Source organism: Apodemus sylvaticus, chromosome 20, assembly GCF_947179515.1.
Source record: "Apodemus sylvaticus chromosome 20, mApoSyl1.1, whole genome shotgun sequence".
Taxonomy (NCBI): Eukaryota; Metazoa; Chordata; class Mammalia; order Rodentia; family Muridae; genus Apodemus; species Apodemus sylvaticus.
Window position 1 is genome coordinate 50,927,448 of NC_067491.1, and position 26,875 is coordinate 50,954,322.

The 26,875-nt window shown below is 46.2% G+C and overlaps 1 protein-coding gene across 6 annotated transcripts in view; it reads left to right on the forward strand.

Moving 5' to 3' along the window:
• Window positions 1-24,358, forward strand: part of Ric8b (RIC8 guanine nucleotide exchange factor B) — a 97,336-nt gene extending 72,978 nt beyond the window's left edge. Inside the window, exons 8-12 of one of the 6 annotated variants that reach the window (XR_007974575.1) lie at window positions 69-213; window positions 10,324-10,443; window positions 16,790-16,889; window positions 17,510-17,685; window positions 22,975-23,067. Coding sequence is in view for 5 of the 6 variants with exons in the window: in XM_052164817.1 (XP_052020777.1) it covers window positions 69-213; window positions 10,324-10,443; window positions 22,975-23,086 (377 nt within the window). In the remaining variant the exon portion in view is untranslated. Of the gene's footprint in view, window positions 1-68; window positions 214-10,323; window positions 10,444-16,750; window positions 16,890-17,509; window positions 17,686-22,974 lie in introns of those variants that run through there. The other 5 variants (XM_052164818.1, XM_052164819.1, XM_052164817.1 and 2 more) reach the window with 5 other exon arrangements.
• The last annotated feature ends 2,517 nt before the right edge of the window (window positions 24,359-26,875 follow it).

Consider the following 26,875-nt stretch of genomic DNA (forward strand, 5'->3'; position numbering starts at 1 on the left):
GGTGGGTGGGCGGGTGGTGATGGTAGGTACCTAGGACCCCCGTCTAAAACCCTGTTGTCTTTTTGCAGTGGATAGCCTGCTGAAGTACACTGGCTATGGGAACGCCGCAGGACTCCTGGCAGCCAGGGGCCTCTTGGCTGGAGGAAGAGGAGATAATTGGTACTCGGAGGACGAGGACACGGACACGGAAGAATACAAAAACGCAAAGCCAAAGTAGAGTACAACGTTTCTATTCGCTTAAGTACCGTGCCTCTCAGTTAGCGGTTTGCCTTCTCCTGTCTCTGGCTCTCATTTTCCAGTGTTTTCTCTTGGGAATCTGTAAGTTTTCCATCTGCTGGTGTTTTTAGAGACAGCTTCAAAAGGTACTAGAGATAGTCCCTTAGAGTGACTTCAAGTGATCAAAGAAGCAGAGTATCTCACCAAATGTGCTGCATGATTCTGTCAACAAATCCATTACCCTCGTTCAAGAAGCAAGTATGTGGTGGCGATGTTAGATGCTGATAATCAATTTGAAAGAGTGTGTTACTATTTGCCTTCCTTTCTGTGAGGCTTTATAACACCAGGTTTTTATGTTGTTTTTTTTTTTTTATGCTTCAGTCATTTTTAGTACCCTTGCATAAAACCTCTCGAAAGTCAAAAAGTATTGCCACAAGGCATATAACCCCAAAAGGGAAGGAGCTGGCTCTGCACTGAATTATAATCAAATATACATGTGGGAACTCGGGTTTTTAACAGGTGTGTCAGTCCCCTGAAGGAACAAACCTGAAATTCTGTGATGTCTCTTAAGTCGGTATGTACAAAGGAAAGGCACCGTCATTTCCTTAAAGCGGCTGCCACCTCTCTTCCCATCCTTCCGCCTCCGTCCTTCCCCCCCTCTCATCCTCTCCAGCCAGCGGCTGTCTTCTCACTTGCTATCGGTCATTGGGGCTGAATATTTACTGGTTGCTAATAAGGTGGCCTTCATTATGGGCATTGTCAGTAATACTGCCATGCTGTTTCCTACTGGCCTTCCTCTAGAGAATGATATGGGTCATGAAGTAGGTAACCATGAATAGAAAATCACAATCTGTGAAATCAACAATAGATTGTGTTCTGTTGACATGAAAATATTAAATTTCTATAAAGTGAAAAGCATTTCCAATCTCCAGTCAACAGGAGCAACCTAGCCTGTATCTGGACAGATTAGGCTTGAGTATGTAGTATTATCTCAGCTTCCTGATGGTCTCAGCTTCGCCAGGATCTTACAGAATGCTCCTAAGAAGCAGAGGCTCACCCAGCGGGGCGGGGCGGAACAGGGCAGGGCAGGGTGGGGTGGGGCGGGGCAGGGCAGGGCGGGGCTAGCAGTGGCTCGTGGGCAGTGGATCTTACAACTGCTGTCACTGAGATGCTGCTGCTTGGACCTCTGTCAACAGTTTGAACATAAAATGGAGGAATTTGTCTTCTTTAAGTCAGTATTCTGAATTAGTCACACACACTCTTGCTTTGAATAATTCTATAAGCTGCATTTTGAAATCATTTTAACATTGTGTGACTTTTCATTTGAGGCTTAAACATACACTTGTTTAAAAGTCCCTCTTTGTGTAGGTGGTGTGTGTTTGGGGTAGGGGCAGGTACTTACAGTGTTGCACAGGCTGGTCTAAACTCACACACTCAGGTGATCCTTCCACCTTAGCGCCCCCAATAGCTAACAGTAGTAGACTGTGAGCAAACCCACCACATTGCTAAGAGTCTTGCCATTTTAAAGGAAGATGAAGATGACAGTAACTATTTCCTGAATTCCAGTGCAGGTGGAGAACACATCCGTGCTCACAGATGTTGGCGTCTTTGCGTTTCCGTATATATAGTTGACTTTACTGTAGATGATTTCTTTAATGATCATAGTCCTGAAACTACAAAGTCCAGAATGCTGCCATATCACAGAGCTCAAAGAAAGCCCAGAACGGTGGGCGGGCCCCCCTCACTAGTGTAGGACACTAAGCCTTCTCACAGAGGGGACGGATGGCAGACCCCAGGAGAGGACCTTTTGTTTGATCAGTGTTGATGATGTCATCAGGTCCCCCTCACTAGTGTAAGGCACTAAGCCTTCTCACAGAGGGGACAGACGGACGGATGGCAGACCCCAGGAGGGGACCTTTTGTTTGATCAGTGTTGATGTCTGACATGGTTACCGTCTGAGCTCTCTGCCATGGATAATTTTGCACTCTGCCTTTGCAGCCTTAATGGTGTCTTTCCCAGCTCTTAGGCTTGGCCAGAGTCATTACTAATGTAAAGTCTTGGGTCTTTGAAACGTGGCTCCTTATAAGCATAAATGCATGTTTTTAAATAAATCACACCCCTTCATACAGTGTCTGTTTTTCTTTCAGTGTACCCTCTCATGAGGAAAATTTTTACTATTACTTTAAAACATTCCTCCTTCCAGGGGCTCCTGTGGAAGTGACAGTGAATAAAATACTTTATCAATAAGGCAGCCTTTTGTTACTCTGGGGGGTGACCCTCAGAGCTCAAAGCACTTGGTAGCACTTTTGACTAGTCTGATCAAACTTGGAAAGTTGGCATCTGAAAGGATTGCTCATTTTCCTGTAGCCTCTGCCATTCAGTGTTCCCAGGCTCTCTCTGCTTCTTAGACACGTTTATTCACAACAGTTGCTAGTATTGGCAGAAGTAATCACTCTTCATCCAGTTGGCCCAAGTCCCATTGTCAAAAATGTAAGTGGATTCTGATTAATGCACCAAGGTAACCTGTAATCCTTTATTGGAATCTAAAACAGAGAATTGTGCAGAGCTTCCATCCAGGCTTTGGGACACAGTTAATTTTACAGCAGTCGTTTTTGTGTCAAAATAAATGTATTTAATGGACTGGAAATGGCTTTCTGCAATTAGTTGCTTTTAAACAAAGTCCTCTTGTAGACTCGAGGTGTGTGCCACATGAGATCTAGCGAGTCAGGCTTGCTTAGTTCTCAGATCCAGTCCTTTATCAAAAGGAAAAGCTATCTAAACTGTTGTTTGTTTGATTTTAAACAGGATCTTACCTAGCCTAAACCTCATATCTCGGTTAGGCTGACCTCAAACTCACAGAGATCTACCTGCCTCAGCCTCCCAAGTGCTGGGCTTCAAGCCTGTACCACTACAAGTAACTAAATTTAATTTTCTGTTGCTTTCTCCCATTCCTCTGACCATAGAGACCTTTGATACCTGGTGTGTTTTCATCATTCTAAACGCCTGTGGAGATGTATGTTTAATGTATGTTTGACTTACTTACTTTCAGCTTTGCATCTGTAGCTTTCAGGCTAGATACAGAGGTGTCCAGAGGTGTCTTAGGGGCTTCTTTATAGAGAGGTAGAAGGGGCCAGAACTCTGGGTGATTTCTGACAGTCTTCACAGTAGTTTGTAGGGTCCAGAAACACTCTTGGGATAGTTATCTGACTCGAGTGATCTCATATGCTGGGCTACTGTCACACAGGCTGTTTCATGCCATAAGCGTTTATGCCTGGGTTTCCTTCCTCTTGTCAAAATTGTGTTGTGCTGCTTAGGTCTGCTGGTAATTGTCATATTATTATGTAAATTGTATGGTTTCAGTATTTAAAGCATATGAACCACAAGTCAGACGTGAAGATTTTTCTCTTTGCCTAATCTGGGCTGTATTTGTACAGACTAGGATTTAGCTAACTTTTAGAAAGTAAGATTTTTGAATATAAGCATTGAATGAAATGCATGTAAAGTCTGGTCACAAAAAGACCATAGTTGAAAAAAAATCATTTCTCCTTCTGCCTCCTCCATAGCACCTATACACATGTCACAGCCTCTGTAACTTGCACTTTCAGAATAGAATTTTCTCAGTTCCAGGCTGACACTGAACTCAGAATCCCCCTGCCTCAGCTTCCCAAGCACTGAGATTATAGGTATATACCACTCCAAGTGGCTTCAGAGAAAGTGACATCATCTTCACTCCTGCCGTATTACTTGGGAGACCAAATGCACACATTAGCATTCTAGCCGATCTAATGAAAGAGAACAGTGGCTGTCCGCGGTACTCCACACCGCTGCACAGTCACGTGCAGGGCTCCTTGTGGACACTTCACTGTAGCCCCAGACTGAGCTCCAGCCACAGCCTTGAGGGTGCTGGGATGCAGATGTGTCCTGCTGTGCCCAGTTTATCCCAGTGGAAACCGGTCGTTCCCCAATGCAAGTGTTCACTGTCCTGCACCCCGTCCTAGCTTTCTCCGGTCTGTATGAAATCAAGAAACCTCGCGTATGTGAAATCATATATGGTAGTTATCCTTTGTGCTTGGCTGATTGCACTCCGTGTCGTCAGGGTTCACCCATACTGTAGCATGCATCAGAATATCCCCGTGTTAAGACCAGATGCCTCTCCATTTTACTGTCTGAACGTTGTGTTTACTCATAGGCTACTAAGGGAACTTGACGTGCTTCCATCTTTCTGCTCTCATGGTTAATGCAGCTTCAGTGCCCTGGTATCCCTTCAAGTGTCTGCTCTGCTTTCCCTTGAGTCTGTCTCAACCATGCTTACACGCTCAGTTCCTTAGGGAACTCTATGTTAGTTTACACCTCAGCCATGCCATTCCACGGTCTTGTCAAGGCCACGGGGCTCCCGTTTGTTTTCTGTGTGCTCACAGTCTTATTTTCCAGAGGGGTTGTGTCTATGCTTTCAGTAGGAACTAATAATGGAAAGAAGGTGCAGGCTAGGGATTTAATTGCCCTGTGTTCTACCTACCACTCCCCTGCAGTAGTGAAAGGAACGTGAGCTTGCCCTTCACGCAGCTTCCCTGTTGTTCACATCATTTCAAACCAGAAAGTCAGTGTGTCTGCACACGCCCTGATAGCCATGAAGACAGCAGTGCTAGGGCTCACCATCCTTCAGTAAATAGTCACACCATTTACTGTGGCAGTGGCAGGGCCATGGCTTCTAGCACCGCAGGCTAGTGCTCTGCCCCCACGTCTCTGGAATGGTTTAAATCACCATAACTGACCTGTTGATTCCGCCTTGGGACCTTTCATTCCATTCCAGCTCAGCAGTTCCTGGGCTCGATCCCTGTAAAATACGAATCAATGTCAGTTGCTTACAACTGTCTAGCAACTGAAAACCAAGGTTCTCACTGTGGTTTGTGTGTGTGCACCTTGTCTCTCTGCTCTTATCATATGACCTCTCACTACTTGTCAAACACCTGACCTGTGCTGAGTGTCTCAGTGTGGAGCACACCTCCTCCAGAGAGGCGCTGCCCCACCCCATCCAGGTCTTGCTCAGGTCTGTTCTCCTCTCTGTGCAGCCTGTGGCGCCGTGTGAAGTGTGGGCCCCCGCACCTCCCTCCTAAGCTCCTTAGGTCTGCTTCTCCCCCTCTGTTTGCAAGAAGGTAAGTTTCATGAGGAAATGGGATTTAAAATCAAATGTCTGTCTTCATATAAATGTTTGTTGACTACATTAATCCATTTTTAATTATTTTTTGTTTGAGTCTTTTGCCTACTTGTGTGTCTATACCACATGTTCGTGTCAGATGCCCATGGGGGACCAGAAGAGCCTGTCAGATCTCCTGGAACTAGAGTCACAGACAGTTGTGAGCTCCTATGTGGGTACCGGGAATCAAAGCCAGTTTCTCTGCAAAAGCAGCTAGTGTTCTTAACTGCTGACCCAAGCTCACTGTTGACTGAGTTGGTCAGCAGCCCCAGTGGAGAAGCTCTGGTAGCCAGGGTGGGGCTCAGGAGATCTAGGCTTGGCTCAGTGCCTTTGGTGTTGCTTGAGGCAAGTGTTCTGGGAAGGCCCCAGGAAAGACACTTTGGGCTTAGCCCTGTGGAGCCTAGCTCGCCTTCCCACACACCAGCCGCCTTCTTCCTTCCTGGTCTAGACATAGAGAAATGTCTCTTCCTAAAACCTCTGTAGAGGGTGCAGATTTATCAGCCTGTAAGCAGAATTTTGCCCACAGTTATGTTTTGTTTGTCCCATGTAGTGGGGTTTTTTTTGTTTGTTTGTTTATACTTTTGTTATCATTTTGAAAAGTGCTCTTTAAAATATTTTAACCACTTGTCAATATTTAGAATGCAGCTATTTCAGAAGAAAATGTGGCTCTCCAGCATCTTTATAAGAACTGCAAGCTCTCATAGGCCTATGGTCTTGCATAGCAGCCACCTCGGGGAATCGAGCAGGGGTACTCACATAGCTGGATGCATGTGCTGCTCTGGTGACCCGGCTCGACAATTGCAAAAAAGTACATATGTGTTACAGTTTCTCTTTTCTCCCTCCTATCTCTGTCAGCAGCCCTTCCCTACAAATCCCTTTCCCACGCCCATGTCTGTCTGGCCTGTTTGGTGATCCACCGCGTTTGACTCTCGCCATCTGTGTGGCCATGGATTTAGAACTATCCTTACAGTGTGGTGGGCTCACCAGTGGAGCACATCTGAATCACTGAACCCTCCTTTCCCAGAACCTCGGAGGGGCCAGGAGTTTAGCAACAGTGGTAGCCCCCCCTGAGCCCCTCCCCTGCTCAGGCCTGACCGTTGACAGGCCTGTTCCTGTTCCTGACCAGTGCAGGCAACTGCACGTGTTGGTGGCTGCAGTTGCTGTGCCATGCCAAGAAGATGTCACGTCTGTCCACCCGCTCTCCCACTCTGTGTTCTTCCCTGGATTCCTTGAGGCTTTATACAAATGTCCTGGGTCGGGCTGAGTTCAGCTGTCCCTTTTTCTCAGTATCTTGAGCAGCTAAGAGTTTCCGCATTCACCACCATTTATTGTAAAGAAAAGCTCCCCTGAAGCAGTTTATCTTCCCTAAGGTAATGTCATCTATGGATATTAACAGAGATGTTTAGAAGGCATTTGAGGCCATAAAAATTTAGCTAAATGATGCTATGGTCCCTCCAGCCATAGGTTTTTAAACCTGATTATCAATACTGCACTTGAAAGACGGTGCAGAAGGAACCAGGAATCCCACGGAGCCGTGTCTAGGCCCTGTGGGTCTGGCCAGTACTGCAGCAGTGTAACTCTCCCTTTCTTGCCTTTAGAGGCTGAAGCTTTTGTAGAGCGAAGTTTCCGTGTAGTTCTTTTTGTGATGCTGAGATTAACTAGAAACAGCAATGGTTGGAAGAGTAAAATAATTGAAATGTGTTCACGTAATGATCATATTTTTTAGAAAAGTCATGGTTAGTATTCACAGGAGTTCAGACACTTGTCACCTAATTGGAAGATAAAATGACTCATAGGGCTGGAATGATGGGAAAAGGGAGGAAAAATGAGGTGAATGAGTGAATGAATGAATAAAATCATTCTCCAAAGGCCCAGTGCAGTAGTGTCCTTAAAGAAACTAAGACCCAGCCTTCAAACAAAGCAAAAATAACCTCAGAATTTCATAGTAATAAGATTTTGAAACAAAAATGCTGTCTTTGATTGTATGTATGTGTTCATCCCCAAATATACAACTGTGCAGTATTGTTGTGCAATGATTTGTTTCCTCCTCTTCTGGAAAACATATGAGACTGACCGGAGGGGAGAGGTAGCTCCCATCTGCCTTCTGCCACCATGTGTTGGCATTTTTCTCGTGAGAGAGTGGCACGGTTCATTGTCCTGGCTTATGTTTTATGTGGTTTTGTTTATATTCCCAAGTATCATGATGGGGACAAAAGCTGTTTAAAGGGAGACATGAACCGGCGTTTATGCCCCGTGTTTAAGGAGAGGTGTGTGTGTGTGTGTGTGTGTGTGTGTGTGTGTGTGTGTGTGTGTGTGTAGGAGTATTATGGTGTTGTCTCCATGGATGGGGGAGGGGCCTCACTCTGGGAGAGAGAATGCTGCCTTCATGCTCACTTGGAAGCTAACCTCACAGCAAGCAGGGGATTCTAGAATCCCACTTAGAAAACAGACGTTATCCCACCAGTATACACCTTTAATCCCAGCACTGGGCTGGCGGAGACATGCAGAGTTCTGAATTCAAGAGTGGTCTATACAGCCAGTTCAGAACAGCCAAGGTACACAAAGAAACCCTATCTCAAAAGACAAACAACAGCAAAGACACGGAGGAAAGAAGCAGGCAGAGGTTCCTAAGTGTGCCTGACTGCTGTGGGCCTGCAGCAGCACAGGCCTTACCGGGGTCTCCTGCCATGTTTCTGAGGGACACAGTTGTCTTCTGAAAAGTCTGCCGGCGTGGTTCCTCACATCATACCTCTGTCCGTGTGAGAAGTCTCTCTCTCTCTGTCGAGTGGCAGATGAGTGTACTCAGCATTGCTTATCTGTCTCCTCACCCTTCCTATAAGACCTCATTTCCTTTGCTTGACAGTGGTGTAAATCTGTAATAATTTTCTTTATTTAGTTGTTTTTATAACTTAGCAAGTAGCAAGCACCATGTGCCCAAACAAATAACACAGCATCTCCATGCATCTCTTCTCAGAAACCTTGTTCAGTTCTCTTTATGCTAAACTTTGAGAAAATAGGGCCCCCTTTAGCAATTTTGTGATGGCATCTAGCTAGAGGTTCTTTCTCTTCTGTGGGCATTAAAAGGGAGAGTTAAGAGCAGTGTCTGAACGGGGCACTTGAACCTAGTCCATCATGATAACATGGCGACCTTTATATGCTGATCTGAGGTAAGGCCAGCTCTGGGTCCCCAAGTGATTCTAGTGTAGTCAGAACGAGGAATAAGTGACCAATCTATATTGTTTTCAGGTTACCCCAAGGCTCCTGAAACACCGTAGAGAATAGCTAGAAGCAAACAGCAGGACCTCGAGGTCCCATATCTTTTGCTTGCCCTGTTTCCACCTTTTCCTCGAGTGACTCCGCGATGTCCTATCTTGCACATGTTTACTGATTGGAACAAGAGGTTTTCTTGATTTGTTCATTTGCCTTTTTAAGGGACGAGGAGGTGCTAGGGATTTAACGCATGGCCTCACAACCTCCTAGGTTTTCAGCAAGTGCCCTACCACTCAGCCCCCTTTAAACCTTGGCAAGTTACTCAAGCTGGCTTTGAATTTATACTCCAATCTTTCAGCCCCAAGCAGGGATCTCAGGTATGCACCATTAGGTCCAGCTGAACAAATTTTTTGACTACAGTTCTAGTCATAGGCCCTGTCTAAGAACAGCTACACAGACTTTAAGTATGGTTTTCTAAGACAGCAAAGGCAGCCCCTTCCACAAGAATTTGTATGGTGTGTAGCCTTTGAGGAATATAGCAAAAAGAACAGGAAGTGTGGTAGTGGTAAGTGGTAGTTACTTATGCGTTAACATTCACTGTAACTGAGCAGTCTCAAATGGGAATGGACACTGGCCACCTGAGGAGCAATGACTTCAGTGTCTTTCCTTAGCTCACGTGACATTCTTTTCCTCATTCCGTTTACCCCAAGCTCCTAACACTGCACACTTTGTACTTGACCACCTCACCGGTTTGCTTATTCTGGCCAGGCCCTGAAAGCCCTTAGAAGATCATTTGTTACTGTTGTGCTTTCTGCGGGGGTATTATGATTTTGATCATTAAAACAATCTGTACTTGGTTGGTATGAGATACTTTTATGGTAGTCGTGTCTTCTCAAGAATAATGTTTTGAAGGTGTTGTTGTTTAGCAGACATTGAGAGAGCTGTGCTTTATTTTCTTCCTCCATACAAAAGAAAAGACAGAAATGTGGCCTTTTATTTCAGAGTATAATTTCTTTGGTGTAAGAATGTCATACAAAGCTTATAAGAAATTCATGCTGTATTTGTCTCTTGGTGAGCTAGCGTTCACTTTTTTCCTCAGTCAGATCAGATCTAACTAAACTCACTTTCCTGCTTTGTTGTTGACTGTTTTAAGCACGCATCACCTCTGTGGTCTCACTAATGGACTAATTTCCTGAGATTATGCACCGGCATGCTCTCATTTCCAGAGTGCAGCCTCCTTGTTAGCATGCCTCTGTCTCGAGGGTTTTTTCCCCTCTTTTTGGGACATGTTTGTTTTATGCTGTATCACGAATGGATTTTCTCATTTCACTTCTGGAAGTATTGTCACCTTACAGTTAGTGAGTAAGATGTGCATCCAAGCTAGTTACTCAGTGGCACCAATCAAATTTTAAATTTTTAAAAGCAACCATGACTTAAAAAATAGTTAGCAAGTAGTCAGTTTTAATTTTGTAAAAAGCCCATTTCCAAAGCAAAATAATAATAATAATTAATAATAATAATAATAATAATAATAATAATAATAAACATTCCTATAGCAATTCTATACAATAAAATTACTATTGAAATTATTGCCTTTTTTTGGCTATTATACTCTTTCTTAATTAACTTATAATTTGGACCAGAAGAGCATAGAAAGAGCATAATTCTAAAACATACAGCATAACTTTTTTTTCTTTTTGTAGCATTAATCTTATCACTGGTCATTTAGAGGAACCAATGCCAAACCCTATAGATGAAATGACAGAAGAACAAAAAGAATATGAAGCCATGAAACTTGTCAACATGCTTGATAAACTTTCCAGGTATTGTATTCCCATCCATTTTTTGCTTGGTTTCTAAGAATGTTCTACTTCTTTGTCTCTCTCACTGAGAGTTACCATAGAACAGCAACTCTAGACCTCCACGTCTGTTGGGACAGGGAGGCAGAGGCAGGAGCAGCTTTGTGCCGCCATGGCTTCTCGCCATGTGCCGCTTCTGATGTGCATTACTGCAGCCTGTCAGCACCCAGTGCCGAGGCAGACCTAGCAGGAGGTGGCTGTGACATTAACCAACTAACATCCCTGTCTTCAAAAGGACGCTGCAAGTTAGGGTCAGTGATTTTGCTGCTGCTTGTATTTTTGTTTCCGTCTGTTTTGGATTTTGTTTGAAACCATGGTGCGCTTTTTCTCCTTTCCCTTTTGATGTGCAAGTTTGCAGTATTGCTTTTTGAGTTGCTGCTGAAACCAAGAATTATAAAATGCCATCTGTGCAACAGGAAGAAGTAAAAAGAAATAGCTCAAATGAAGGACTTTTTCTTTAAAGCAGGCAGTTTACCAAACTAGGGATTCCAACACCATCCGCCCCTCCCTCTTGCTTCACACCTCCTTCCTTTCCAAATAGTTCGTACTGTAGATAACTAAATCAAGATCCGCTAATCCACACTAGTTTTCGGTGAGTTACTGGAAGGTGATCCCTGAGGCTTAGATGTGCTGTCTAACTCTCCAGTCATGTACTGAGCCACTGTTTCCTCTGAGGTACCTGAGTGAGTGTGTCTGTGTTGGTGACAGCACAACCACCATGGAAAGGTGAATCTCTTCAACATATAATCATCCATCAAGAGAAACAACACTTGGAATAGAACAGCCATAGCGAGGGGCGGGTCTGATGGGGACGCTTGGGATGCGGTTGTAGCAGGAGACTTAGCTGAGAGGACTGTGTGTTGACTGCATTGGAGCAGATGGCTGTTTTGACACTCTGTACTCTTAGGCTTTCTGCAGCAGCAGTGCTAATGTGTAGATGCTGGTTCAAAGCAAGTCGCTTCCTTATCTACAGAGTGTTCTAGGATCACTGGCTGCCCTTTCCCTACAGAGGACTGCATGCCCTGCTCCCAAATATCTGCCCTTTCCTGGCATTACAGTTTACTGCTGTGCTTGTGCTGTTCAAAGACATTAGGCCTGTTTGCAAATTGAATTCTCTAACATTTTGTAACATTTTGAAACAACAAGTTATTTCCCAGAAGGAATTAATAAGCAGTCATAGAAACTGTTACTTGAATAGACTTATATTAAGCATATATTAATTCATGTAAGACAAAGAGGCCCTTCCCTTTTTTATCTCAAACAAATCTATACATTTTGTACATATTTTAGAAGCTGCCAATAATAAGTAAACACTTAAACACCAGTTCTGAAATGCCCAACTTGCGCTTGACTTACACAGTCTCAGGGAAGATGTACATTTACTAAGAAGCACCCAGCAGGTGCCTGGCTGCAGGTGGTCCTGATGCTTGCGTGCATAGACAGAGCTAGTGTGTCTTGTGTTGGCTTTGATGGCTCCTAGTTTGCTGTTAAAAAGTTGAAGTGAAAGTAAATTTGAAGACAGTCGTAAGTCATGGTGGGTTTTATACTGTCTGCCTGTGTGTGCTTCCTAACATTTGCTCTCTAATGGCAGTGGCAGCTCTGTGACGGTCCACAGTAGGTTCTCCTGAGCAAGTGTGCAAAGGAGCAGCCATGCTCCGTGCGCCTCACATGTCTGTTGTGTTGTACCATCTATTAGTTTGAAGCTTCATTTCTCTTTTCACAAAAAATAAGATGCCGTACAACCAAGTAGACTTTAAGTTCAGTACTGTACAAGGAGCTCCCATGTACAGGACACCAAGCTAGGAGGGCAGGGGAGATTTGATGGTGAGTGAGATAGTTTCTAGCTTTGGAAAGCTGGTACTCTAGTGGGAGAAATGGCTGTATAGTTTATTCCAGAATACAAAATAGAAATGGTGACAATCAGGGTCTGTATGCCCCAGGGGAAAGGAGCAGTTCATTCTGTCTGAAAGGTTCAGGGAGTCTTCCCAGGAAAGGAAGTGGTGTGTGGACTGCTCATCAAGTTTGAGACGTCACTCTACAGAGAAATGAAGACAACCGTTTATTGTAGGGAGAGAGACTTGATCCTTTTAAGTCTTTGGACTTCATATACTGCATCTTTCTTCAAAGAGCTCAAGTAGTATATTAAGCCTCATTGGCCAATGGGAAATGCAAGGACCACAGAAATGCCCAAAACCCTTCCAAGCTGATGGCTACTGATAATCTATTTTCTCTTGATGGCTTACAAAACTGTCACCTATGCACTCTGTCTCCGGCTCTATGATAAAGTGAGACTAGGAGCTTCGTTTTCCAGAACTCAAGGCCTTTGCTCTGTCCACTGCATTAATGTCTGTCTGTCTGTCACACTGTTTGCCAGAACACGTCTTAGTCATCCTCTCAGCAGTTCCTCTGCACTGTCAAGGAAGGGAGTGTGAGTGAGGATGGACTGGAGGTGGCACAGCCAAGGCCTGGACGCTAGACTCTTCCTCTTTTCATCGTAGGAGAGCAGATGTGAAGGACGCACCAGGATGGTACTTAGCATCAGGGGCTTGTGCCAAAGTGCTTACTAAGGTTGGTCATGCCAAGTCCTGTTCCTGAGCCTGGGTAGGGTATAGTGACAAAGTGTAAAATCACTACTGTGGAATTGAGGTCACATTTCCATCCTGCCTTCGTGTAGACACGCTGCTTCCTTAAGGGACTCATGCCCTTGGCAACTTTATGTCAGGTAGACTTGGAAAGGTGGTGAGGAGCTTAGCCATCAGAAGACAGCTTACTGAATGCGGATTGACTCAGGAGCATTCTCAGCAGTCTTGATTTGTTTACTGTAAAGACTGTGTCTTTGTCAGATGTATGTATTCCTCATGTGGAGACGGCATGACCTGAGGGGCTCACGGCCAGGAAACCATGGCCCCTGAAGCCGCTTTCCGGAGAGCCGCTTCAGGGCCGTGTCCTCTGCTTTCCCAGTGGTGACACAGTGAGAATGGAAATGGTTGACCCAGATTTGAAGGTCAGGGTTTGTTTGTTTGCTTGTTCTTTTATTTTCTCTATAGAATAACCTGCAGGATTCACGGCTTCAGTGTAGTTGTCATTCCCATTTCTTGGCCAAACTTCATCAAAGTAAAGGCTTAAAGGAATACCTTAAAGAAATGTGGGCCGTAGCCAACTAACTTAAATAAGTGGTGTGGATTTCTTTCATCTAAAGTAATTATGCTATTTAGCAGTCAAGCCTGAGGTATAAGGTTGCAGAAAATGTCATTTGAGATTCCTTACCTGCCTCTCCACCTCCTCTCTCCTTCTCAGACTTGGAAAGCAAACATAAGCCCCTACACTCAAGCAGGGGACTAGAGTCCCTGATGGCTGCAGGTCGCCAGTCCTGTGTGCCTGCCCCGAGCGGCTGCCTTCCCCAGCAGCAGCACACGCCCATGGTGACAGGGCCTTCGCCATGCTGGGCAGTGGCAAGGGCATCTCAGTTAAAGCTGTTTCTGCCCCTCCTGTCCCTTCATTTCCTTGTCTGAAACCAGATGGGTTGACTGACCATTCTCCCCCCAGACTCCTGTCCATTTGCTTCTCCAGCACAAACTGTCAGTAAGTGAGCAACGCCTGTTCTTCCAGCACTTTGCTCAGCCACGCCCTGCCGCCAACCGTGCCTCCCATCCCACCATGCTGATGGGTGGGACCTGGCAATCTTAGTGCTGGCGTCAAATTTAGGGTTAGTACACTTGAATCAAGAGATTGCTTTTTTAACCCAGGCAGTTGTTATTGATTTACATCTAGAAAGTAAGAGACACACGACTTTTTTCAATGTCAATAATCCTATTGTTCATCTCACAGAAATAGCAAACCTATAGTTGCACATGTCTTTGAGGGGTTAGTCTAGGATATACTTTTTGGGCACATTTCAGAAATACAACCTTTTATAAGCATTGCACAACCTAATGTAGGCAACAACAAAAGTCTTGAGGTTCAAAGGTCTTAATCTTAAAACAGAAGATCCTTTGGGTCTACACTGTCTGTTGTGGGAACTGACTACTGAACGCTTGAAGTGTGGTTAATCCAAATTAGGGTGTTCTCTAAGGAGAAAAAGAGACTGGAACCTATCTTAGTACTTATTTAGTAGATTGTGCATTTAAAAGGCCAGTTTACGTACTGAATTGAACTGAAGTCAGTTTTGCCTTCCCCTCCCTTCCCTTCCCTTAGTTGGACATTGACTGTCATGTCAGTGTGCAGTGTCCGCAGCAGCCTGCCTCGTGTGTCTGACCTGCAGCACTGCTCCCCATCCATGACAGCTCAGCCAAGCATAGCTGGATGCTGCTACCCCGGCACGCCATACAGGAAGCAGCGGGGTTAGCTCGAGAGGCCTGACTCAGTGCCTCTGCAGGTTATAGGGGATTCTCTCCGTGGCTAGACACCTAAGGCAGATGTCACGTACCCTTTGTATTCACGACTAAAAGTCACTGAGTGCTTGGTTTAAGCACGAGCTGAAATGGCATTTGACAATTAGCAAAACGAGATAAAAATACTGTCCATCCTCAGTCACCTCTCTCTGACTTTCGGGCCCTCCGTTTGGGAGCACGTGTCAGAGGTGTGTCTGCGCTGCTGCACTCGAGGGCATGCTGGCTCCCTCGGTGATCTTGTCACCTGGACAGCAGGGAGAGTTTTCTCAAGATGTTACCAAGACGTAATAAAGAATGCCATTACTTAGGATAGAACTAAATGTGTTCTTCCTACAGTGTCCCTAACTCCTCATCCTCTAACGTGTCCTTAACTGTGCTATCTAACATGAGACCATAGCAGAATTTTAGAAGCTTTGCATGCTGTCTTCTAACAGAAATGAGAATAATAAAAAGCTAACTCAGTGCTTCAGAATGTAAAACCTGCTTCCACATGTGTACCCTGTCGGTCACTAAGATGAGCTGTGCGCTCAGTAGGACAGGAAGGGAGGTTGTTAAGGATAGAACATCGGAGCTGGGCTGCCTGACAAGAGCAGGCAGTGATGTGACACCCCGTGGAACACACTGCTGAAAACGTACCAGCAACTCTGAACAGTTTGTCTGTGTGATTATTTTTAAATGAGACCTAAATTTTAAATAAGTACAAAGCACCAAAACCCAGCAGTGAGCATGCTTACCTTGACAGATTGCAGATCAGCGTGCGGAGAGAGAGAGAGCCCACACTCAGTTTCCTACTCCATCCCGAGAGAGCTCCTAGCTAAGTAATTGCTCGATGAGGAGACAGTAAGAGCTCTACCGTCCTTTGTTATAGCTGGATTTTGTCGTTGTTTTTCAAAGAATGAATGTGGTATCCTAACAGATTCTTACATGTCATCACACTGCTAAATCTTAACTTTAAACTGGCTTCCTTGGGGGAAGTTTTAGGCCATTCCCAATCCCATCCTGAAGTGGAAGGGCGTGGTAGTATGATCAGTGTCCGTGTCCTTTGATCTTGGGATTTGACATATTTACACACACGTTTAGCTTTCCCCATGGTGCCCTATCCTAGACCACAGTGATAAAGGCTGAGTGGAAGGTTGCAGAATTATTTATTAGGATGCAGTTGGAAGACCTTTTATTTGCTGTGGGAAAGCCACCATTTGCATTATTTCTCCTCTGTTGATGTCCTGGTGAACAATCCATTTAACCAGGTGTACTAGGAAGCTGTTAGACGAACGGTGAAGAGGCAGTATCCACCCCAAAGGCCACCACACTCCTGCAGGCACTACGAGGGATTATTACCAGCAGTGAGAAAGAACCCAGTGCACTTGAGAGGCTTGCGACTCCTCACTGCAGAGCCACGCCCTCTGGCCTATCACAGGTTCCATCCCCATAGGCATTTTATGTTCATTAAAATACTTCATTTATATACTAATGTCTCATCCCAACGTCTATATGAAATGACTGATGTACATGTCAGGGCTCTTTTTCCAGGCCAACCTCACATTAAGAACAGGAATCCCAGTGCCAAAGTCACGGCTCCCAATTATCCTGTCTCGGGTTTTGTTATACATTGAACAGAAGTCAACAAAACAAGGATGTAGCAGAACATGACTAAATAGCAGCGCCCTCATTAAAACAAGAATTAATCAGGGTGATTAAAGGAAGCAGTGATTCGTAGGTCTTCCCCTTTTTCTTCTTTTCTAATCATAGAACAAAATATGTTACACAAAGGGATCGGAACTATTATGTAGTGCTCAATTAGAGGGAGGCGAACAGGTCTCTAACATGCTGTTTTATCAAAAGAGCAGACTGGTGTTTGCATGACTGTTGTTTCATTACAGACCCTGTCATTAACCCCATGTGTCAATACTGCCCTGTAGTGCACAGAGCAGACAAGAAAGAAGAGCCCTTGAAAACAAGGGAATGATTTTTGAGTCGTTATCAAGCTAAGTGGCAAGCGGGAAGCTGAAACTCGTATAGGTAAATTCGAAGGGACTCTTGGGAGATGTACAAGTGGGAAACAAGGATGTGCTTTTACCAACTGCGTGATTGGGTCCTGCTTTCACACGTGCTCGTGAATGAATGCTTTGTTTATCCTGCACAACACGTGCTGTGGGCAAGAATCTTCGCTGGCTTCCAGGTCAAGTCAGGTATCACACATACACAGACCAGTCCATACTGTGCAGTTGGGCGTGTTACTGTCTGAGCCCAGATACTGACCCTCACTGCTGGGGGAGTCATGTAGGAACTTGACACCCTAAAACAGTGTGACCCACTCTCCCGTTCTGAGGAGCTATCAGAGAGTATTACACCAACAGGAAGATGTTAAAATATATCTGGGAAAAAATATTATAAAGAACAGAAAAGTTTTAAGTACGTTTAAATCCCTTAAGTTCCCACCCCTAGATTTAAGAACCTTTTGATTATTATTATTATATTATTATTGTTTCCCTTGGCAGTCCCAAGAGTTAGACTGTGTCAAAATAGGGTTTCTTTTCTTGGACTGCTTTATCTGTGTCCTCTTGCCTGGCCACATCCTTATAGACTATGATTCCTTATCGTTTAGTAAGACCAAATTTCTAAATGATGTTTCGTTCCAGTTGAACATTCTTGGAGGCTTATCTCTTCCCTGGCCAGATGCCTGATCACATGAGAAGCCCGCCATGATACTGTCCCAGTGCCTAGAATGGGCTCTTTATCCAGTAGACATCACTGTACTTTGTGGTGATAACGGGGTCAGTCTTAACTATGTTAAGGCCTGTATATAGCACTGAAGGTAAGTATAAAGCAGTTGTTGCTATGTGAATATCTTAATCCTGATATACATTTCATTCAAGGTGTTCATTGAACACCCAGCCATCATGATTTAGAGAGAACCATCATAAATTTAGGGCCAGTGGTAACTCTTCATAAAAAGGCTCAGTGAAGGCCATGATGCCTTCTGGATCCTGTGTGTGGTACTTGCCATTGCTTTAGTAATCATTCAATCAGTTGCTGGCAGAAAAGGTTTGTGGCCGTACTATATGTCATTGACAGGCAGGTGCTACGTTTACCGTTAGGAAGAAAGGATTAAGATAGTGATTTTGAGTGTCTTAAAAACCCCAGTAGCGTTTTAAGTGATTCAACATTTTTTAGTAGACTGATACTTATTCTTAAAATTAGTATGGAGTATTGGGGATCATTTTGTCCAATCCCTCATTTTATAGCTCAGAGGCAAATGGCTTTCCCAAGGACTTGTAACAGACAAGTAGAAGATTCGAGGCTGGAATCCAGAACTCCTAATGTCTCAGGCACAAGAAACTGAGTCTGTCCCCCATGGTGGTTGATTTCTGCCGGGCTGTCAGCATCATCTGATGATGGGGACTCATCATGAAAGCTGTTACAGTCCAGAGTCCTCTGCTGTTCTCTATTTAGGCCAAAGCTAGGTACTTTGTCCTTTCGGCAAACATTCACCAAGCACCTACTGTGTGCTCTGTTCTAGATGAAAGTCACAGCCTGAGAGGACATGGGTCTCTGCCCCAAGATGAGCCCAGTCGAGCAGAGAGCAGTAAATCCTTGGAAAGCATTCCTTGGCATTTCCTATTTCTATAACATGATCTCCTGTGGATTAATAATCCTTTCTTGATTCTATAGCAGACTTTCCTGAAGATTAGTAATCTTTTCCTGAATCCATACATCTTGATGAGAACAAATCTGCTTTCAGGTTTAGCCAGTCTTGTTCATGGCTTAGTCATAAGGGGCCTCCAGACACACGACTTGTGTGAGAAGGCCGGCTAAGTGGAGCTCGTGCTTAACTGAGGCTCTGCTCTCTAAGGCCCCGTGCTAGATCACAGAGGACACTAAAACTGACTGAGTAAATCACACAACAGACTTTCCTTAGTATGTCAGAGCAGTACCATTTGTAGCTTTCAAAGTTTGCAATAGTGCTTATTTTCAATGAGGACTCTTAGATGTGGGAGGTGGCTCTTGAAATAGGAGGCCTCGGTACCTTGGGACTCAGTGCCACTCGTTGGCCGGTGCACCCAGGTTTCTAGCCCGCCACACCTCGTAGCACTTTGACCTTTCTTTTCCCTTTTCCTCAGCTGAGCCGGCCTGCTTGCCAGTCCTGCACAAAACTAACTCTTGCTTCTGTGCCTCTCCCCTGTGACGCCATGTCTTCTCACTGCCATTCATTACAATGTGTCCCCGAGTCTGCCTCCTGCACAGAGCCTGTAGTAATGTCCCTTCTGCTTGTGCATCGCCATACGATGGTGACGGAACATTGCTGTGGTGTTGATAAATAGGTTCCGACTCTGTCCATCCCTTACTGACATGGACACACAGCTGACAGTGCAGCTGACAGAGCATGCACTACGCAGTGAGTCTCCAGAGCTGAAGTCTTGGTTGGTGTTTGTAAGGTGCTAGCGTTAGGACAGAGAAGAACAGAAAATCAGTCGGAGAGTGGGAGAAGCAATGCAGGGTTGGTATGTAAAGCAGTCACAAGCTAGCTCATGATCTGTTCCTGCTCCCCACAGGACAGGAAATCTCCTTGAACAAATGAGTAGCACATACAGGCGGACTGTGAGGCTCAGGCAAGGGAGGGCACTGCTTGTCGACTGTCTTAAGCTTCTTGATCTGCTGCTCTGTAATTCTTTCGAAATGTGTGTGTGTCTGTCTGTCTGTCTGTGGTGTGTGTGTGTGTGTGTGTGTGTGTGTGTGTATGTATGTGTGTGTTTGTGTTCCAAACTGACTGAAGCTTCTTAAGGACAGGGACCATTACCTCCCCTTCCCCACCACCATTCTATCAGGAAGGGAAGCTTTCTGCAAACATGTAAGGAACAGCCCGTGAGTTCCAAATGTGTCCCAGCTGCTCCACACACTGAGTGTACGCTGTGGTCTGTGCTTTCGTCACCGCTTAATGAGCTGAGTGTTCCTGATCCAGTTTTACAGAAAATAAAATCAAAATTTAGAGCTTTCAAGGTCTTCCAGTCAATTTGCTGTAGTTGTAGCATTAGAACCCAGGTCTGCCTTCTAAACCTCTGTGTGCCTTTCACTCCCCCACAGTAAACACTTGAGTCCTCTACAGTTACAGGGCCCTTAGACCTGTACTGCTGCTGTTGTTGCTGCCACTGCTGGGCTGGGCTTCTTGTGTCAGCATGGGAGGTAGGCAGAGCTAGTATTATCATGACCCCCATTTTACAGATGGGAAAGTAAGACTTAAGACATGCCCAAGATCACACAGCCGGTAAGTGGAAAAATCTGGGCTCTAGACTTCCTAACTTATAATCTGCTTGCTCTTCGAACAACATTACATTGCTGTCTGAATTTATTTGCATGAATGCGTGACTTTGTGGCCAAACTTCACTGATGCCCTTCCTACAGAAATGTCAGCGTATGCAAGCATTGCATGGGGCCATGTGGAAAAGGAAATAATCCGTGCCTTCTGAGGAGCTTCCATTGTAATGGAGGGGTGATACGGGGTGTATCAAAAATGCTTGAGAATAGTTGAGAATTTAAAGATGGGTGACCTTTATTCTATAAATTAACTCTTGTAATTTGATCATAAAACTGTGTCTTAATTGTTGCCAGTTATAAAGTTGAACTAAAGGGTTGTGATAAACAGAAGCTTGATCTGGAAATACTCTTCCTGGGACTGCAGAGGAGGTGGCTGGGAGCTCACACTGGCTGCTAGCCCCAGTGTTGACTGTTGCTGTGGAAGTCTAATTGTGGCAGTGCTGGCAGGGACGGTGTGTGTGCTGGGCAGTCCGTCTCTGTCTTGGGTAGGCCCTTGCCTCTCCTGTGCTTCCCCTCACCACCTACCCAGCCCTTCCAGCCCTCATTGCCCGCAGTTACCAACACCTTTAAACCAGGTCTCCCGGTGTGTTAAATTCTGTCTTTCAGTTTGCTTGGCTGGGTTTGGGCTTGCGTTTAGGTTTTGACATTTGAGCCCGGCTCTTGTTTTTACAGCTGAGCCAGCTCTTGTAACCTTCCGACCTAGAATTCTCTGTCTTCAGGGGGCCATTCCACAAAGCTGCCCCTTCCTTTGCATCAGTTGTTGTAGTCAGTATCACAGAGTTTCTATCCCAGGCAGAACTAGAAAATAGGAACTCTAGATTGTGTGTGGGTCATAGCAACTGGAGAATTGCTAGTGGCTCTGCACTGGCACTTCTGTATGCTTGCTGCAGAGGCGGCTGAAGCGCTCTGTGTCCTGGAAAGCTGAGCAGTTTTCACTGGCTCTTTCTCTCCTGGGTTCTGGCTCTGTGGGCTGTGTCCTTCATACCCACCCCAGAGCCACGGGGACGCTCTCCTGCTCACCTTTGCCAGCCCCTTCCACAGCTGCCTTTCCCCGCCTCAGCCGTAGTCCATTTGTCTGTCGTTTTCCATGCACCGTTCCAGTGACCTCCTAATGCCTTCCTTCCGTGTCTGCCAGCGCTCCCGTGTGTCTAGCACACGCGCAGAGGCTGTGAACCAGCAGGCATGTACACGGGAGATGCGAAGCTTCTTCCTCTCTAGTTGCCTGCCCTCTGCCTCTTGCCCCTCACTGCGTCCTTGAACCTCTGCTCCCTAAACTCTGGTCCCTGGTCCAGCCTCACAAGAACACAGCAGAAGGTGAGCTGACAGTCTCCGTTGCCTGGCACAGGCTCTCATCTGTGGTGCCTCCCCTGCCTCCCCAGGGAGTGTGGCCATGCTTCCTCTCAGGAGTTCTCTCAGGACCTTTCCCGGTCCGGTCCGTGGCCTCTTGGGTCTGCTGTTCAGCCATTCATCCCGGGCAGCCGCTGCGCCCTGCCCTTTCTCTTCTGTGCAGCAGGGGGCAGCCCTGTTCACATCCTTGCTGAGCAGTGGACTCTGCCTTCCACGCAGTGGCCTTGGGTAAGGCGCTCTGCCTCCTTTAAAGAGGGGAGTTGGACTAAATGATCTCTGAGGTGCCTTCCAATGTAAAGCTATATGACTTTGATCCTATTGCCTGCGTAGAACATGCAGGAGCCGTTTAGCCAGCCGGTCAGCCATCCACATTTCCCAAACAGACTCTGGCCTCAGAAGTTCCCCTCTGGTGCTAGCCAGGCCTACTCGCCTAGGCTCCTGCTGCTTTAACCCTCACTGAGCTCAGCTCGCCTCCCCTCCCTCCCCTCCCTCCCCTCCCTCCCCTCCCCTTCTCTCCCGGGTTTTGCTGCACAGTGGCATGGCTGGGGGGAAGTGAGTGCCATGTTCCCCTCACCTCACAGCTGTTGCGGCAGCACGGTCTCAGACAGGGATGCCCATCTCCATGAGGAATGAGTGCTAAGCCGCCCCTGAGCTCTGACGGCCTGTCCTGCCGGGAGTAGAGGGTCGGAGCTAGCAACTCAGTAGGTACATCGGCCCAGTCTCCATGGAATAGGGAAGGCCTATGAAAAGACAAGTCTGTCCTGGTGCTTTTTGATAGGCTTAATCAATAATTAATCATCTTAGATGAAGCTGTAACTTGTGGAGTGGATACAATTGGATTAGGTGAAGACAGACAGTTGGGGAGCTTTGAAGAGATTAAAATGGCTGTCAATCCCATAATTAAACTGCCACAAACAAAAGCAATGGTGTTTTAAACAAAGAGAAGGAAAGAGAGAGAGAGAGAGGGAAAAAATGTGGGGAAATCGGACTGATTTGAAATGAACCAACCAATGTTGTGAGTCAGAGATGATGGAAGCCACCCAATCCTGACCAACTGACTCCATTAAATGAAACGTGACTTTAACTCTGAGTTGAGCAGGTGGAACTCAGGGGCCTCAGCTTCTCTAAGACAACACAAATCCACGAGGGGAAAATAAAGTTAATTATTCAAACCCGGAGAGACTGCTCCTTGTCAGAGCATTTGGGCCTTGACTTCTCCTCCTTTAATTGGCTTAGGTTTGGCTTGTGTGGGTGAAGCCTTTCATGTCCCTCTTTCTCCAGGCCCCTTTCATCTTTCTATTACAAGGACACAGAGAGCTTGAGAGAAAATACTTTGGTTTTTAAGGACTTCTCTTTTTAAAAGGCTGTGGGTTTGGGTGGGGGAGGGTGTGCGTGTGATGCTGTTGAATACTTTTTTTTCTCTTTCTTTTCTCTCTTTTTCCAGAGAGGAGTTGCTTAAGCCAATGGGACTAAAACCTGACGGGACAATAACGCCTTTGGAGGAAGCACTCAGCCAGTACCCTGTCATCGAAGAGACCAGCTCGGACACAGACTGAGGCGTCGCCACCTGCTCCACGCTCAGTACGGCTTTTATCCGCGTCTTTCCTCTGTAGCTCCAGGGGGATCTTTCTCTAAAAGTCTATGCCCTTGCTTTGGCTAGAAACACATTAACTGGTTTACTCATTGGGAATCCAGATATTTAAGAGGTAACCCTGTGTTTTCTGCAACATTGAGGCATCTATGCAGAGCTGCAGCTAGGCAGAGTTGCGGGGCTAGAAGCAGAAGCAGCCATCCCATTGCACCAGGACAGAGTACGGGACTTCGCTCGGCAGAGGAGCCCTGGTCAGATCTGGCCGACTTGGTGCCGGGATTCCTAGCCGAAGATTCAACCGCGTCCTTCCACCCACTCGTGTAAACCGCCCCTGCTGAGTCTCTCCAGCGACCTGAGGCCCAGAGAGCCCGAGGAGCTGGTGTGGAAGGGCTGAGGCACGTGACTCCTTAGACCAGCACCGCCTGAGGAAGCCGGCCTGGCAGCTGTGCGGAAGCCCAGCCCACCCTTCATTTCAGTTTTATACAGATGTGGAAACACACATACACACACACACCACACACATACACACACGGCCCCAGACTTACAAACCTATTACACTCTTAAAAGTTTGTATGTCACTTAGCTAAAACTTGAGATTACATTTCTCTCTCTGAGGCGTTAGAAATGATGGTTTAGTTCAGGCAGCTACACGTGCCTATTTATCCCTTGTTCCTGAACACTACTAGTACCGTAGGGCTGGACCACCATATGCCATTGTGTCCACAGCGTGCATCCTGAGGTATCCTTCAGGGTGCCAAGTACACACTCATCCTCCAGGCGACAGAGAGGATGGGGCTCCCAGGTAGAGGGAGTTCTTTTGTGGCCTGTGCTGGGGTAGGGCGCCAACAGCACCCATTTGTACATAAAGGTCATTCGTATGTCACATGTTTTAAACAGGGGTCTCTGTGTGTATTTGTGTGTTCTACCTTTCTACCATATGTGATCAGTTTAATGGTAACTTTATTTATTTAAAAAAAAGAAACACAAATAGTTACTATTAAACTGATGAAGGCTGTTTATTTGTACTCTTAGAAATGGTCATATGAAGTAGACGTGCAATCACGTAGACAGCAGGCCAAGGTGATCAGTGGCTAAAGTTGAAAAGGGGTTGGTTTCTTTCATATATGTATGTGTGTGTGGATACGCATACATAGATATATGCACACATAGATTATGTGCTTGACCACTGCCTTTTAAAACTTTAAATGAAATAAAACATTGGGGATGATTCAATGTAGCCATCTGTGTGTGTTTCTTTATGGCTATGCGGGCTAAGGAGACCACTGCACGGTTTATGTTTCAAGGTCTTTCTCCACCTGCTCGCCCCCTCCCCACCCCTGTCATTGTGCAGCCTCTTTCCAGAACGCAGCAACGTGCATAGCATTGGCAAGAATGCATTTACCCTCAGTTGTCCCTGGCCTTGGAGCTGCCAGAGAAATGCCAGGAAGTTCTTAAAATTTACTCTGAAGGGAGCCCTCAGAGAGCAATAGCTATCGCTAAGGTGTGTGTTCATTTCAAACATGTTTGCTTGCTTGGACTCTGAGCCCCACCCCCACGCAGAGGCAGAAGAGAAGGCTAGTGGATTAAAGAGGCACAGTGCAAGCAGCAGAAGATGTCAGTGGGGGCGGGAGGCCGGAGGCCTTCGGTATCCACTCCTCAGATTCCATTGGGGCTCAGGGGTCAGTGTGTACACCCAAGGCGAGAGAAAAGAAACACTGTCCAAGGCACGGCAAACCCACGACTCCACTTACCTAGCAGCTCTCATGTTGACCCAGAAAATAGTGTGTGTGTGACAGTGTGGCCGGAGACATGCCTTGCTCATAGTCAAAGGACTCTCACCCAGTGCTGTTGAGAAGAGTTTGTGGTGGGCCCTGTTTTAGCCAACGGCACCACCAATAAAATTTTCATTTTATTCTGCAATTCATAATTTTAGCTTAAGTGAAAAAAATTCAGAGAAAACAGGAACTTAGTTATTTTTTCTTTCATTCTACAAATCCATTTTGAGAGTATTTCTATAATCTCTGGTCAGATAACTTTTCCGTGAGTGTCAGCCTGCTGACGCATGCTGTGCCCGGTGAAATGCCACCCTGCCTCTGGGCAGACGCTTGCACAGTCCTGTAGCTGTGCTCCGACGCTCCCAGAAAGTCCCTTTCACCATGCAGCTCTTGCATCTAGGCACTTAATTTATTTTTTCTTATGGATTTTTTAAAAGAAGGAGTAGCTTCACCTTGCACACAGAGCACTGGGCACCAAGCTCCGAGTCTTCTCTGGAACATCACCCTGTCACCAGGCAGAGCCTTTCCAGAGATTGTCTTAGCGTCCCAGACCCTCAGCAAGTCAGGCCGGCTGTGGGCCCAACGCCTGCACCTTCCTCGTTGCATGCAGGACCAACTAGCCAGAGGCTTTGAGACGGAGGGAGCTGAAGGCCCTTCTCAGACCATTTTAAGCAATAACTATTGGAGCAGCAGTCTCTGGCGTTGCCATCAGGGAGGTGCCTGCATGGGAAAGAGAAGCTTGGTCAGGTAGCAGAGTTTAGATGAAGACCTGGACTCCCATAGGTCAGAGAGCGGCAGTGTGGGCCAGCCCTTCTCCAGTGAGAGGGGTCAGACGGTGACCACTGCAGTTTACAGCCTTTGACCTACACTGGACTTGCAAGCAGAGGGCGATGGGAAAGCACGTCCTAAAGCAAGGCATTGGAAGTCCTTAGAGAAAAGCTCCCAGACGTCTGTGACCCTTTCGTGTGTCCAGCGGTCTTTAGTGGCAGACAGGGCAAATGCTACTCTTCCTCTATATGTGACACAGGATGAATGAAGCTTTGCAAGTGACTGAACTGTGCCCTAGCCCGCGAGGCTCGCTGCCCCAGGACTAGGTATCAATCTATATCCACTTTCTCTCCCCCCACCTTGTCTATCAGAGTCATACATGCTTCTTGTAGAATGTTTAGCAACTGCGGAATCAATAAAACTAGCTGTTGACCCAAGTCCTCCACCCCTGAGAGCATCACTGTTAATGTTTAGTGTATTATTCCTTTCCTATATTTTTTCTATGCATATATAATTTATTTTACTACAAGATTGGGATCATGCTGTGTTTACAGATTTGTACCCTGCTTCCCTTAACATTGTGAGCATTTTCCCATACCAATAAATATTCTTCAAATGCTAATGGCTGTGACATTCCGTTACCCGAAGTAGCAAACTGCTGATCACCGCAATGAGTATTATGACCTATAGCCCTGGCTTTGGTCCATCCACTAAAGAGATGCTGCCTTCTGTCTTTCGGGGAGGCAGCCTGGGCGTCTGCACAGTAAAGCCTCAGCAGCTGGAATATCTGGGAGGCGCAGGCGCACCCAGCTGTGCAGCACAGTTCTGGAAGCTACAGTATTGAGTCATGGCAGAGAGTAAGAGCCCAGAGTCTTGCAAGGTGAGTAGCAGGGGCGCCAGAGGCCCTGGAAATGGAGAAGCGGGGCAAGCTCCACAGGATCACTGGAGGTTTCCACTGCAGGTGAGAGCGTGGGGAGTGCTCAGGGCTGGAGAGGACCATGTTCTTCAGGCACCGTCTGGAGAGGAAAGGGATCATGCTCTGGGAGTCCTGAGGGCAAAGCTGGTAACAGCCGACATGAGACTCCCAGAAGGACTGGGCGCAGCGACTGATGTGTGCTGAACCCAGCACCGTAAGGACCCAGGACCTGTGCAGATAGCTCTGGAATTGACATTCGAGCTTCAGAACCTGCCAGATGCAGGAAAGAAGCTGA